This window comes from Dermacentor andersoni, chromosome 2, assembly GCF_023375885.2.
Source record: "Dermacentor andersoni chromosome 2, qqDerAnde1_hic_scaffold, whole genome shotgun sequence".
Classification (NCBI taxonomy): Eukaryota; Metazoa; Arthropoda; class Arachnida; order Ixodida; family Ixodidae; genus Dermacentor; species Dermacentor andersoni.
In genome coordinates, this window is record NC_092815.1 from 18,305,824 (window position 1) to 18,321,496 (window position 15,673).

The 15,673-nt window shown below is 42.5% G+C and overlaps 1 protein-coding gene across 1 annotated transcript in view; it reads left to right on the top strand.

Moving 5' to 3' along the window:
• mbl (splicing regulator muscleblind) overlaps window positions 1–14,897 on the top strand; it is a 150,143-nt gene extending 135,246 nt beyond the window's left edge. Inside the window, exons 11-12 of the mRNA XM_072286112.1 lie at window positions 1,565–1,649; window positions 11,612–14,897. Coding sequence (XP_072142213.1) covers window positions 1,565–1,649; window positions 11,612–11,730 — 204 coding nt within the window. The 3' untranslated portion in view covers window positions 11,731–14,897. The remainder of the gene's footprint in view (window positions 1–1,564; window positions 1,650–11,611) is intronic.
• The last annotated feature ends 776 nt before the right edge of the window (window positions 14,898–15,673 follow it).

Genomic DNA, 15,673 nt, shown 5'->3' on the forward strand with positions numbered 1-15,673 from the left:
CAGATAGAAACGTAGTTTATAAGGAGATGTGTCTGCAGCGTAGTTACTGATGAGGTGAAAATGAGAGTGGAGAAGGAGCACAATACTGGCTCTGAATTGTGGCAGCTGATCACACAAACACGAGGTGTGTACTGGACATGTTGGAACATGCTCTTGATGTCCTATCATCTGGTCCCAGGCTAGTGCGAATCAGGCGCACATGGTTGAAATCAACATAATAGGAATGCTGCACTAGAGTGTTGTCAGTCACCAAATGCCATACCCCAAGAAGGCTCTGTTCAAGGTGGAGGCGTTGATTGCATTGGTAGCGAAATGCACAGTAAAGCGATGAGTGGCTAAAGCAGGAGAAAAAAAAAAGAATAGAAGCATGAAACAATGCTTCACTCACAGAGACAGACACAACATATTAGTATATTGAAATCAGGCATTGTTTAATCCAGAATTTTGCATGTAGAGGATACAAGAGAGTAGGAAAAAAAAAAAGAGCAAGGAGAGGTGGCAGCATCAGGAAGAAAGGGGTAGGAGTAGAGGTAATTGGTCAAGAAGTGGATATGATCAAGTCAGCATAATTCAGTGACCATGGACAGAGGAAGTTCATTGAATGTCAGTGGGTGGTCATCAAATGATTGAGGACCACAGTGCTATTGCGTTGCAGTCACCTAGGTGTAGCATTAGAACCTGTGGGTTGTTTATTGACTGTGCCTTGCTGGCTTTTGGCTTATATTTTCCTGGTGAGCTTTTGTTCTCATTTTCATGCCACATAATGAACATAGCTAGAGCTATACCTAGTTATCACTACATAAAGCTGAGAAAGTAGGTAAGTACTCATGATTTTAAAAGCTAGTGTAAAAGACCTGGACACAATGGAGATGAAAAGGACTACAATGATAGTTGTCATTTATATCGTCCTTTTCATCTCTTTTGTGCCTGCTTATGAAAACATAGTGCAGTTTTAAGTATTTGAAGTAAGTGGCAGTTATGTACTTATCATCATTATTGACTTAAATAATGTACTGGAGGGAACATCTCGCATGACCCTCAAAACCGCGGCATATTTTTAGATGCATTTTGCATCTTGCAGTCACAACTTACTCATGCTGCCCAGTTGATAGATTAACATTGTCATTCATTTCAACTGCCCGCAGTTCTTTCTGCACTAAAATCAGCATTTTGACTCTCCTGCTTCCACATCCATTTCCACACATGCAATGAAATGCAACAGGGAGCATTTAGTAGAACCCTGATTATCTGCAAGGTACTCGAGTGTACAATGTCATGTTGCTAAGAATCTGGTAACCAAAGGTGACGCGGACTGCGATCTAACTATACACGCCAAAATTACGTCGATGTGACATGAACTGCAGCTGGTGGAAACGAAAGTATGCGCATTAGTTAGCCCTAAATTGACGCGTTTCACTCTGTGAGCACTGTGCATGAGTAGTGTTGCTGGGGGTTATAAGGTCCTGGTAATTTACTGCATGGCAAAAATATATTTACTAATGTGTTGTCTTGTGTAGAAATACAAACCTGATGAAACTGTCTTTTTGTGCTTTTGTTCTTCCAGTTACTGGACACCCTGCCGGTGTGCCGAGATTTTAAGTCAGGGCAGTGCAAGAGGCCCCAGTGTCGATATGTACACCTTGTTGAAGGTAAGCCATCCAAGCATTTACAGCAGGGTTTGGATGGCCCTGTTGAATCACCTAAGCTATGTTACTGGCAGTAGCTTGCTGCATTTCTTGCTGAAAACAAAGCCAGGATTTATCTACATTAGTGCTCAGAATTGGCATGAAAGAAAGATGAGAATAGAAATGAATTTATTGTTATTGCATTTTGTCATATCTGTGCTTGAAGCTGCACTAGTGCTGCAAGTGCAATTTGCAAAGTATGTACAAGCAAAGAGCCCTATTCTATAATTCTGGAATACAGGTGGTGTTCCAAGACAGTGTTGTTTTTAACAAACAAACAATGTTTACGGGGAGAGCTATGCTGGCTGGTTCTTAAGGCTTACTACATTTGCGAAGTTACATTAAGATACTGTATTTACTCACGTAATTCTCGCACTCGCATAATGCTCGCACCCCTCACATTGCTCATCAAAAATAATATTTTTTTTTCCTCGAGTAATCATCGCACCCCCAAAAATTGCAGCAGCAGATGTCTGCTTGTTCCAGCCACTGATGATGATAGCGTATGACAGCCGAGCGCCATCCCTGAAAACGCGCGAGGAGAGCCAACGATTGTGGCTAAATTTGGTGCGTGCAAGCTGACAGGAAATGCGCCATCTTGCATCACACGAAAGGCCGTGGGGGAATGAGCGGCATTGTTCTCCGACAGCAACTGCGTATTTCGCGACCGCGCACATGGGAAACCGACGATCGCAGCTCATACCTCTGTGCGTGCGGTGTTCTCATCGCTCAGTTGGCGTTGATGCAATAGCACGAAAGTTACTTTGCTCACTGCCACGCTTCCTCATGCCAGCGTTTTGACAGCTTGTCTGCGGTCATCAAGTGTTGATGTGTTCATGTTCGCCTGTGCGCGCTGACACCATGCTTGTTAATTTAGTTAGTAAGCAAATATTTCCAAGTCTATACGGCCAGTAAGACTACTTTCCTTACTTTGGGTAGATGTCTACTAATTTGCTATTGCAATCGATGCTTTGCCTTTCGGGTGAAACTGAGTCTTTTGCTTTAGCATTTTGTACGTTCTCGCGATAAATTTCCCCCGCATAATTATCGCATCCGCAAACTTTGCATCGATTTTCCGCACAAAAAAATGTGAGGAATATGTGAGTAAATACGGTAGTGCACATGAGCAAGGCTATTTGTTTCTCTAATTTTGTCTTTGCTTACTGATACTCCGGACAGGCCGCCATTGGAATATGAACTTGGCAACGTTTAACGCTAGAACGTTATCTAGTGAGGCGAGTCTAGCAGTGCTATTGGAGGAATTAGAGGGCAGTAAATGGGATATAATAGGGCTCAGTGAAGTTAGGAGGCCAAAAGAAGCATATACAGTGCTAAAAAGCGGGCACGTCCTGTGCTACCGGGGCTTAGCAGAGAGACGAGAACTAGGAGTTGGATTCCTGATTAATAAGAACATAGCTGGTAACATACAGGAATTCTATAGCATTAACAAGAGGGTGGCATGTCTTGTTGTGAAACTTAATAAGAGGTACAAAATGAAGGTTGTACAGGTCTACGCCCCTACATCTAGTCATGATGACCAGGAAGTCGAAAGCTTCTATGAAGACGTGGAATCGGCGATGGGTAAAGTCAAAACAAAATACAGTATACTGATGGGCGATTTCAATGCCAGGGTAGGCAAGAAGCAGGCCGGAGACAAGTCAGTGGGGGAATATGGCATAGGCTCTAGGAATAGCAGAGGAGAGTTATTAGTAGAGTTTGCAGAACAGAATAATATGCGGATAATGAATACCTTTTTCCGCAAGCGGGTTAGCCGAAAGTGGATGTGGAGGAGCCCGAATGGTGAGACTAGAAATGAAATCGACTTCATACTCTGCGCGAACCCTGGCATCATACAAGATGTAGACGTGCTCGGCAAGGTGCGCTGCAGTGACCATAGGATGGTAAGAACTCGAATTAGCCTTGACTTGAGGAGGGAACGGAAGAAATTGGTACATAAGAAATCAATCAATGAGTTAGCGGTAAGAGGGAAACTAGAGGAATTCCGGATCAAGCTACAGAACAGGTATTCGGCTTTAACCCAGGAAGAGGACCACAGTGTTGAAGCAATGAACGACAATCTTATGGGCATCATTAAGGAGTGCGGAATAGAAGTCTGTGGTAACGCCGTTAAACAGGAAACCAGTAAGCTATCGCAGGAGACGAAAGATCTGATCAAGAAACGCCAATGTATGAAAGCCTCTAACCCTACAGCTAGAATAGAACTGGCAGAACTTTCTAAGTTAATCAACAAGCGTAAGACAGCGGACATAAGGAACTATAATATGGATAGAATTGAACAGGCTCTCAGGAACGGGGGAAGCCTAAAAGCAGTAAAGAAGAAACTAGGAATAGGCAAGAATCAGATGTGTGCGTTAAGAGACAAAGCCGGCAATATCGTTACTAATATGGATGAGATAGTTCAAGTGGCTGAAGATTTTATAGAGATTTATACAGTACCAGTAACACCCACGACGATAAGGTGAGAGAGAATAGTCTAGAGGAACTTGAAATCCCACAAGTAACACCGGAAGAGGTAAAGAACGCCTTGGGAGCTATGCAAAGGGGGAAGGCAGCTGGGGAGGATCAGGTAACAGCAGATTTGTTGAAGGATGGTGGGAACACTGTCCTAGAAAGATTGGCCGCCCTATATACACAATGCCTCATGACCTCGAACGTACCGGAATCTTGGAAGAACGCTAACATAATCCTAATCTATAAGAAAGGGGACGCCAAAGACTTGAAAAATTATAGACCGATCAGCTTACTGTCCGTTGCCTACAAAGTATTTACTAAGGTAATCGCAAATAGAATCAGGAATACCTTAGACTTCTGTCAACCAAAGGACCAGGCAGGATTCCGTAAAGGCTACTCAACAATAGACCATATTCACACTATCAGTGAGGTGATAGAGAAATGTGCGGAATATAACCAACCCTTATGTATAGCCTTCATTGATTAGGAAAAAGCATTTGATTCAGTCGAAACCTCAGCAGTCATGAAGGCACTACGGAATCAGGGTGTAGATGAGCCATATGTAAAGATACTGGAAGCTATATATAGCGGTTCCACAGCCACCGTAATTCTCCACAAAGAAAGCAACAAAATCCCAATAAAAAAAGGCGTCAGACAGGGAGATACGATATCTCCAATGCTATTCACAGCATGTTTACAGGAGGTATTCAGAGACCTGGAGTGGGAAGAATTGGGGATAAAAGTTGATGGAGAATACCTTAGCAACTTGCGATTCGCTGATGATATTGCCTTGATTAGTAACTCAGGAGACCAATTGCAATGCATGCTCACTGACCTGGAGAGGCAAAGCAGAAGGGTGGGTCTGAAAATTAATCAACAGAAAACTACAGTAATGTTTAAGTCTCGGAAGAGAACAGCAGTTTACGATAGGTAGCGAGGCACTGGAAGTGGTAAGGGAATACATCTACTTAGGGCAGGTAGTGACCACGGATCAGGATCATGAGACTGAAATAGCCAGAAGAATAAGAATGGGCTGGGGTGCGTTTGGCAGGCATTCTCAAATCATGAACAGCAGGTTGCCACTATCCCTCAAGAGGAAAGTGTATAACAGCTGTGTCTTACCAGTACTCACGTACGGGGCAGAAACCTGGAGGCTTACGAAAAGGGTTCTGCTGAAATTGAGGACGACGCAACGAGCCATGGAAAGAAGAATGATAGGTGTAACGTTAAGGGATAAGAAAAGAGCAGATTGGGTGAGGGAACAAACGCGGGTAAATGACATCTTAGTTGAAATCAAGAAAAAGAAATGGGCATGGGCCGGACATGTAATGAGGAGGGAAGATAACCGATGGTCACTAAGGGTTACGGACTGGATTCCAAGGGAAGGGAAGCGTAGTAGGGGGCGGCAGAAAGTGAGGTGGGCGGATGACATTAAGACGTTTGCAGGGACAACATGGCCACAATTAGTACATGACCGGGGTAGTTGGAGAAGTATGGGAGAGGCCTTTGCCCTGCAGTGGGCGTAACTAGGCTGATGATGAGCATGATGATGATGATGACTCTTAAGTCTACTGCAAGTGTACATGGATCCTTCAGCTCAGGTGTGCATTGGTAGCATACTTGTAATTGTGCTACTCCCTGGTAAATTTGTAGATGACAATAGCCTTTACTATGTGTGGCAACCTGTATGTCCTCTGGGTGAAATACTCTCAATGTCTGCATGGAAGACCTAATTTTATTTATAATTATTTCTCAGAAATTGCTTACATCAAATTGTGCAACATCAAATATGCAAACCAGGTTATAGCTTTCAATAAAGACCAAAGGTGCAAGTTTTATATAATCGAATGTCGTAGGTTGCCTTTCCAAAGGCCATAATGTGTCAAAATGCTAATTTTGGTGATGTAAGCCCTATTGTTACTCTTCCAGCCAATGTTTGAAGGTTGGCTGCAAAAGCAGGCTGGTGTTGACCCAGTGGTGCTTGCTATCTTCAACCCCTTATCAGACCTGTGGCTTCACAATGCAATAGTCAGCAAGCCACTGCCCCATGTGGTTATAGTAGGATACAACTTAAAGAAACAGCAGTTGGCAACCAAGGCACACAAACCACACGGGGTTGTTTTAGTCCTCCAGCCAATCACAGAAGCTAACGAAATCGTTGTCATGCAACATTTTCAAAATGGCGTTGTACATGATACCTCCGAAGTATCTGCTGTTCTTGAAGATTATTTTCATTGGCGGAAGCGATGAGGTGTGCAACAGACATAGGCAAGATGTATGGAGTCTGAGCATTTCACTGTTCAAAAGTCAGCGTTACAGTTGTGATTGCTGAGCCTGTTTTACTCATGAAACCTGAAGTAAAACTTGACAGTAAATAGTTGCAACAAAGCAAGCATTTTATTCCAGTTCAATAAAGAATTAGGATTTCACCGTTACAATATAATATACGAGCAAAATCGTATAAAATTACGCGCTAATAATTTCATTTTTGTTGTTGCCGCCTTATTTAGGTAACAGGGAAAGTTTGAAGCACAAACTATTTGCAGCTTCGCGGAGGAACAGTGGGTGGCGGTTATGAGGGCATGGGCAAGGCTTCACTGCAAACTTAAGTTGTTTCCGACTATAGTTGCGACATAAATTGATTGCCGAGGTTTCTTTAATTCCCCTCACTACATCTGGGCTGCTGGAGGCACCTTAGTGGATGATTATAGACTACTGTAATTTTGGTTACATGGGGTAACCTAGATAGATTACATTTCCGGAATTCTAAACAAATCATTTAGTGGAGGCTCTGTAATTCAGAAAGGATGCAGAAACAAAAGATGGCGCTTTTAAGTTCCCACACCAGTTCTCCTCATGATGTAATCAGTTTTGATAATGTATGCTCAGGATTATTTAAGTGTCCGTCTGTTAAGAAGAACTGCATTGCATTTAAGATTAGGTAAATACTTTGTGCTGTGTCTAGTTTTCTTGCACAGATAATGCTATGAAATCTGCAGCGTCACACTAACTTCTACACAGTAGCTACACAGCGCAACAGATAACAAACAAAAGGGATAGAAGGGGACACAATATGGTGCTAGCAAAAACTGAAGTTTATTTGAATACAATATGGCCAGTGGCAGAAATTTTGATGAAATTTCTGCCAATCCAGCTAACATAACATCTCAAGCTTTCGCAAAGTTAAATCAATTTGAGTTGGAAAGGGTTTCGAATGCTGTTAAGTCGGAAAAAGGTATGCTTCTTTATGCACCTTCTTCACTGTAGAAACACACAAGCTAGGGAATCTACTCAGAACCATTGTTGGTCATGTGATGCATGTTATATGTTGGCTGGTTTCTTTCAATAAACTTCAGTTGTTAGTCAGTACCATACTGTGTCCCCTTCTATCCCTTTTGTCCAGGTCTGTTGCGCTGTAGCTACCATGAAGCTTCACCAACTTGCTCAGTTTTCCATCTTACTTCTGCTTAAAGAGAGAAAGTTTATCATTAATTTTCCCCTCTATAATTAACAAGTTGTGCCAAAGAAATGTAAATAGAGTTTTGAAAGAATGCTGTACGAGTGTAAACTAATTTAATGTTTTTCTTTGGTGCCCCTTTATGCTGCACTGAAATCTCAGTACATGGGCACTTTTGGGCTTACCCCCATCCAGAATGCAGCCACTGCGATCAATTATCGATGAATCAGCAAATTTTCTTTTTTCTTTTGAATAAAACAATTGAGTAGCTGATAAAAGCTGCTCTGACAAAGGACATAATAAAATCAATACGTATACCATATTTGCACGATTCTAACTCGTCCCTGAATTTAATGTGCACCCAATCTTTGCGGGCTTAAAGAAAATAACAACGCACATGAATGTAACATGCACCTGATTGTAATATGCGCCCAATTTATAAAAGAGAAATATACTTTATCCCGACATTTCCGATCAGAAAAAAACTAGGTGTTCAGAATTTTCACGGAAGGAAATTTTTTTCTTTAATGACCTTTCATAAGGATACCACAGATACCAAGCAAACAAGGTTGTATTCTCAAGCAATCACTTTTAGGGATACTACTATCACTTTCTCAAGATTTTACGTCACTCAGCATCAGACTTGTCAAAATATGCGGCCGAGAGCATTCTTGGCATTCTGCATAGAAAGTGAGCTTGGCACAGTGCGAGAAATGCTGGTGGGAATATACGCCAATGCATTTGGGGTTGAGTCGCATGAAATTTCGTGAAAGTGATTGTAGTCTAGCACAAAATGAACCCACAATATTGGCCACAAGGTTGGGTTATAGATAGCAGCATTGTCGGTGCATTAGTGTGGATGAGCAGTCGGCGGCATGCATTGAAATGTACGTGGCAGCAATTTGCTGTGGACAATGGGGCTGCAGTGAAGTGATAATATATTGCCCTCCAATGCCACATTTTTGCACCAAATGCACTGAACATTCCTGCTATACATGAATGGAGCGCAAAACGTAGTTTCTGTTCCAGTACATACATGGTATTTTTTGTTTGTGCTTGGCTTGCGTTCTGCCCATTCTGTTGGAGCTGCTTTTGCACAACTAAACTTCCTGCTATTCTTGCACTGGTTATAGCAATGCCTGTATTCCTGTACAATGAAGTTAAGTAGCTAGTTCTTGTGACTTCACCACTTGTACAAGGTGGTCCTTAATGAAAGGGAACACGCAGAGCATGTGTCCATAGAGCACCAGCAACAGGCAGCAAGGGGAGTACGTCCGTTCGTAGCGCCATCTATTGGTGGCCAGAGTAAGCAGACATGGCTGATAGGCAAGCGACTGCTGGACTCCCTCCCACGCCAGATGAATGCGTAACGGGCGGGGCCTCCAGCGCAGCGTCTGCTGCTAGCAAACCACACTCAGTACGCTAGTGCACTGGAAACGTGGAAGTGCCAACACATGCCCGCTAGTTAATAGGTATTCCCAGCGTATTCTAATGTATAAGCGTTCTTTGGCGAGTACGCCAGCAAGATCTGTCTACCACGCAAGAAGTGTAATGCCGTGTATATCTGCACAAAAATGCTTACTGTGAAGTCACATTTAATCATTATAGTAGTGTAAATGAAGATGATTGGTAGCTTTATAAGCGATAAGGAAAAATTGAAAAAAAAAATTTTGATTAGCGATATAACCCATAGGGATACATAGGGTCCACAGAAAATGCATGGGGAAAGAAGCCTATAGTAGAGCTAGGCCACCTGAAATGCGGGGGTGGGCCAGTTTGAAGTGTGGGTGTAGGCCAACATAAATTTTGTTGCAGGCCAACTTGAAATTTGGAGTCGTCCCAACTTGAAATTTGGGGGTAAGCTTATGCACACTTGGGCAACTCCAGTAGAATTTCTCCATACATTTTTGCAGTATGCAGCTCTGGCTCCCCATTTCCCCACATAGCGTGAATAAACCTCATCTGAATCGGAGCAGCTTAGCACAGACAAGTGCACTCAGGTCAAACTTCAACTTAGGTAATTAACCGTGATTATTTTGTTATTTAATTGGACTGTTATTTAGATATTGATGACATTCACATATTTAATTGTTTAGCCTCAATTAAGGTTGTATGAATAATTCATTAGTATTACTTAATTAGGTCAGGCTAATCTCAAAGTACCCTTAATTATTATTGATTAGGCTCTGTTGATTTAAACTCAGTAACTATTGATTAGTCTAAAACTTAACGTGAATTAATTTCAATTAGCCTCACTATTCTTAATTCTAGCAGGTGCTTGCCTATCGGCCATGTCTGGTTGTTCTGGCCACCGATAGATGATGCTACAAGCGGACGTGCTTTCCCTTGCTGCTACTTGCTGGTGTTCTAAGCAGCCTCCGCAGAGCATAGGCTATGTGCTCACATGTTCGCTTTCATAATGGACCACCGTGTATGCACACATAATTACTTTTAGTTCTTTTTCAATTACAAGACAGTTGCTAAGGTTAGTTAAACAAGGTGTGCTCCTATGAGTCACTGCTCTGTGACATGATCGCCATGTGGCTTCCTATGTGTTTTTTTCTTTACATAGTAACAGTAAAAAGTAGCGTTTTAGCACGAAGGAGGTTTTTAATTTATTATGTGCATGAGAACGACACGAACCATTTTCAGTTATTTTAAGAGGCAACCACATTATTTTGTTCTTGTTATTCGAAAATAGTGGCCGCTACCATCAGTCAAGCTAACAACATCACTCCAAAGAGTTCATTATATTAGCCACCAGCAACTAAATTTTACAATATCCTGTGCCTAGTGACTACAATGTTATTTTCACTTCCCTTTTGTAGCAGATGATCAAAGTACCAAAGCGTGAAATTCACTTGTGAGGCAAAATTATTTCTGCATAGTGGGATATCCACATAATGAAAGGGCACCTCAGGAACAGCTAAGGATGGTTGCATAATCACTAAGCGACAGTCATGCAATTATACGCTTAATATCAGTTGTATCCTGTAACATCATATGAGCGATTAAGATTTTCTTTCCTTCTGCTGAGTGATCTCGCACCAACTCGTTCATGTGTCATGGTATCGCAAAGATTGCGGAATGATCAACATACATATCACTACAAAGAATCGCTAAAGCACTGCATTCAGGTATCGCAGCGACCACTTCATTTATTTATAATGACGCCAAATGTCTTTCGTGAAGTGCTGAAATCACAATGCAGCAATAAAATTTAAATGATTGTCACGAACGGAGGGGGCGATGATTACACATTGTGCGCCCAACTGGTGCATACATTAATTTTATTGCATCACAAAGGCCACAGCACAAAGCCAAATGAGCGTCTACATTGAAAAAAAATATATATATATATATTGATCATCATTTATGACTGCGATACAACCACAGTATAAACAGACCTTAAAGAATATGTGTGCCATATGCGCACATGTAAACAAGTAACAGCTAGCAGACGATATGACGCACTATCTACACTACCCTCGTTCAGCCAGTACGTGCTTGGTGGTGACTTCGCTTGATCCCGTGGCCAATACCCACAGCAACATTAAAGGAAACATGCTCTGCCGCCTTCTTGTGATGATGCTGCTGCATCTGACAGCTCTGGTGGTTGGCTGTTGCCAATGGCGTGGACGCACTTTTGGTATCGTATCTGGTTGTAATACGCAGGCAATTTTTGGAACCATTTTTCGGAAAGAAGGTGCATGTTAGATTAGTGCAAATACCGTACTTGCAAAATGCAAGGCCGTTTCTGACTTAAGCTAAGAGAAATACATATGCATACTGAGAACTTTTCATTCAGAATGAACAGATGCGAAAAGGTCAAACAATTGTACTAGTACTAATAGGAAAAATAAAAAAAAACCTACAGAACATGAACAATCATACTCAAGAAGTCACACTAATACAATTAGATGAAATGTGCTTGGCAGCAGTGGCTTGTTTCTGCAACAGCAGGAGTATTAATGCAGAGTTCCCATCTCTCTTGCAGAGTTTGTCGAGGTGGTGGAAGGGAAGGTGACAGTGTGCCGCGACGCTGCCAAGGGTCGCTGTGCACGACCTCTGTGCAAGTACTACCATGTGCCGGCGCTGTCCCTGAGCCCGCTCTGACAGCGCCCCCCTAGTCAGGCTTGGGGGCCCCCCTGGTTGCTCGAGGCGCTGTGTTGACAAGACTACTCTTAAAACCCAGGGGAAGAAAGTGGCACACATGCCAGTCTGCAAAGTATTTGTTCTGTCAAGTTTTTTTTTTCTTTGTTTGTTTGTTGTTTTCCAGATTTTTGACATACATACACACACACACCACCACCACCACCACCACCATGAACATACACATTTATAAATATATATATATATATATATTATATATCTATATTTTTTGTAATATCTGTAAAGTGTTTATGTAGTGTTTTGTTTTGAGACAAACTTTTAAGGAAGGGCCGTTTTCAATCGCGCTTTTAAAGTGTCCTATGAATTGACAAATTTTTTAATGAATTGTTATAGCACTTATTTGAACCCTTAGTGCAGACAATTTATGAGACATTTTAACATTGTATTTTTCATTGTGGGTGAATATCTGATTATATAGGCCACTACAAGATCATGCGCTTAACAAATCTTGTTGTGTAAATACAAGTAATTAATAAGCAGGTTGCTTTTTTAATTGTCGTTTTAGTGATCATGGCTGAGCAGGCTACTGCTGTGTATAGCCAAAAATTTTTACCGCTGGTTCAGTAATAACGAAGATGAACAGTGCTGTCGTTATTGTGAAGTTTTGTTGTTTGTGACTGACATGCCAAGACCAAAGTCTTTACAAACTTGAAACAAGGAAGGGGTGGACAAACCCACACCTATGCAAACATTACATCTCTGAAGCGCACTGTCTCTGCAGTAGCAAGGAACGGGAAACTTCCTGGAGTAAAATTTATGTGCGCTGCTTTCCTTGTTAGACTTGGTTGTTGTCTGTTCAGACTACCTTCTGGCAGAGCTTGTGCATTTTGTTCACCGTTTTCTTTCATCGGTAGCATGGAGAACACTGTTTCCATAGGGGGAAAAAGGTCTTTCTGAATGCAGCTGTGGCCTTTAACCACTTTGCAAAGAACTTGAGACTACAATGTGCAAGAGAGACACAATGTTGAATTAAAACATCTTTTTGCACCCATAGTAGGCCTCAGGAACATGAATGGGTGCATTTATTTCATCTCTGATCAAACACACTCAGTTTTGAACAAATATTCTTTTTTGTCTCGACATGCGGCCACAAGGCTTGCTTCTCTGAGCAGGCCTTGGTTGTGACTTAAATGCCATTACTTAGACAGAGGCCTCCGGCCTTTTTGCCCACGGGGATGGTGCTAATCTAAGGACAGTGCTACTGGGCATGGTCCGAGACCATGCTAAGCAACAGGCCTAGCCATTGCCCACAAGGTCACACAAGCAGTAACACCAGAAAAGCTGTGCTATACTATAGACAGGGTGGGAGCGGTCCTTATTATGTGGGGGTCTTCTCATCACACTGCTTGTGTACATAGGCGTATCCCATTCACTGTTCATTTTCGTCTTGGTAGCATGGAAACTTCATTGTCCTTGATATATAGCATATGCATGCGAGCAAAAGAGATATTGTACACCTATATTTTTATGCAAACACACACACACTTTACTGTTCTGTGCCATATTGTTTTCTTTTGTAACAGGTTTATATGATTGCAAGTGTACTCTTTATCATATCATTGTTTTCAGTTTATGTATGTGCTTTTCTTTAATTTTAGAGTTGTTTTAGATGCTCTTGTGAAATCTGTGAGGTTGTTGCTGTCACAGGGAAGGGAGGTTTGTTGCGTTATACATTTCAATGTCCCGCATGAGTGCACTTATTTTTCTGGGCGCCCAAAGAGCAGCAGCACACCTAATGACAGGATTCCATCCTTTATTCAGTCCAGCTGTCCACGGCTGCATTTTGCCTGGCGTGAAAGGGAAGCTCGAAATGGGACCAAGTTTTGTCCTAGCCTGATGCAACCTGATTTGGCCGAGGAAAAGGGTCGTCCCAGTGTGGCACCTATTCAGGGGAAAAGCAGTCGTCCATTCTTCCTGGGAATCAAAACGTCCAAATCAAAAGCCTCACTACCAGTGCGTACTACGTGGCACCGTCTGATCCGCTTTTGCCCCCTCGCATCCACAGGATTTGAGGCTACTTGGGCCTCGTGCCAGTCAAAGTAGTCTCGAAAATGTCAGCGGACGAGTCCAGATCAAGTATAAGAAATGGAAAACCAAGCAACATCAGAGAAACAGTGCCTTTTTTTGTAATATGCAGGAGTCTTTGTCATCGCTACGCCTGGCTAACCCCCATTGTTGCAGATTTCCTTCACTACACAGTAGCAGGCTTTATTGAGTTCTCCTCCTTTGGGTATATGTGTGTGCACGTCTGGCTTGCAAGTTTTGTCTCAGAGCCTGTTCAAAGAAGTGAGCAGGCAGTGGTTTGGCTGTTGGGCTCATAGGCCAGTGGGGAAAACTCGTCATATACCTGTACAGCCCCCAACTCTTTGCTATAATGTGGTTGTCGGTGCTGTTTTGCTGGGTCAGAGGACTTCCTCGTAGCATCCTCGGGCCGTTGTTGTACTACTTTTGTGGAGTGGTGTTCAAGGGGCCGCACTTTGGATGGAGGGTGCCACACATTAGGCGAGTGCCCTGCCATCGTGTGTTCAGGCTTCATCACCTGGAAGGGCTGTCTAGTCGGGGCACGGGCTGCACTTCCCTTCTTCACGATGCCCCTTGTCAGAGGCACACAACTTTCCTCTAACTTTATTAGTTGAGTGTAAAAAAAAGAATGTGATATCTTTTTATATATATATATTATATATATATATTATATATATATTATATCGACATATATGAGAGAGAAAAGAAGATACAGTTATGGCATAGCAATTTGTCGTCTACAAATTCAACATGCCGCCGCCGCAGCCTCAGCAGCAGCAGCAGCAGCCTCAGCAGCAGCCTTTGGAAATATTTCCTTGGTGCTTTGCCTTGGCAGGCCATCTAGGAAGCGCTTGCGCCCCATGCACTTTTTTGCTTGATGAGTGAATGTGTCCTCTGATGCTGATGAATGTCCACTTTGTTGCAAGAGCAAGCTGGAATGAGCCAGCAGCCAGACGCTTGCCTCTCTGCTTTGGGCAGCCACAACGAAGTTGGCCGAGGGCGTGCCGTCCTCCTTTTTTCCACTCCCTTGTGCTTCAGTGTAGTTTGCTGTTTTTCTCATAGACAAATAAAGTTGCCTTTGTAATTGAGCTCTCCTCCTGTTGCGTTTCACTTTGCCAGACTGTTATATAATATGTAATTAACAAGATATCCACAGTGCTTTCGGTGTCTTTCACTTCTTTCGTTGGCTTGCCTATTTGGAAAACGTTTTAATTTAAATGTACCTGCAGATCAAGAATGCAGTGCCTGTCAAAATTAGTCAGTTGTCTCCAAAAAGCCACTGAAAAGAAAAGATATGTCTTACATGACCATATCATGAGTTTTTGCAAATTTCACAAACAAACGCAAAGTTCGCAACCCCTCATAAAAACTTATTGCTTGAACACGCAAACTTGTGTTGGATGCAGCTTAGGCCGGGATAATGTAATGATTCTATTCTATTTTCTCTTTGTCTTTTGTTAGTGATATCATGGGCAGAGTGCCACATGGATCACTGACACTGGCTTGCCTTGAATGGCGGATAATCGAGAAAAAGAAGATTTACATTATAGCTGCCCTGGCATGTCAGTTTCACCTGATAGTCTCGGTGTCTGTATGAAAACATGAACCTGACAGTGGACACCTTTAACACTTGGATGTCCAAAACTTCACTAATGGAACATTCAACTGGCTGCTTTCGAATGCTCTCTCAGTGCCGTTTAGATTCGGCTGGCCAAAATTGAGCACCCTGAACAGATTTGTGCGGATCATTCATAGAGCCACACTTGGCTTGGAGTGCTCGAAGGCACTCTCACCTTGAGCTGGGAGCGTGACCGAGATCCGACAATATTCCAATCATGTGGCTAGTCGGATTGCTCTGAAAGCG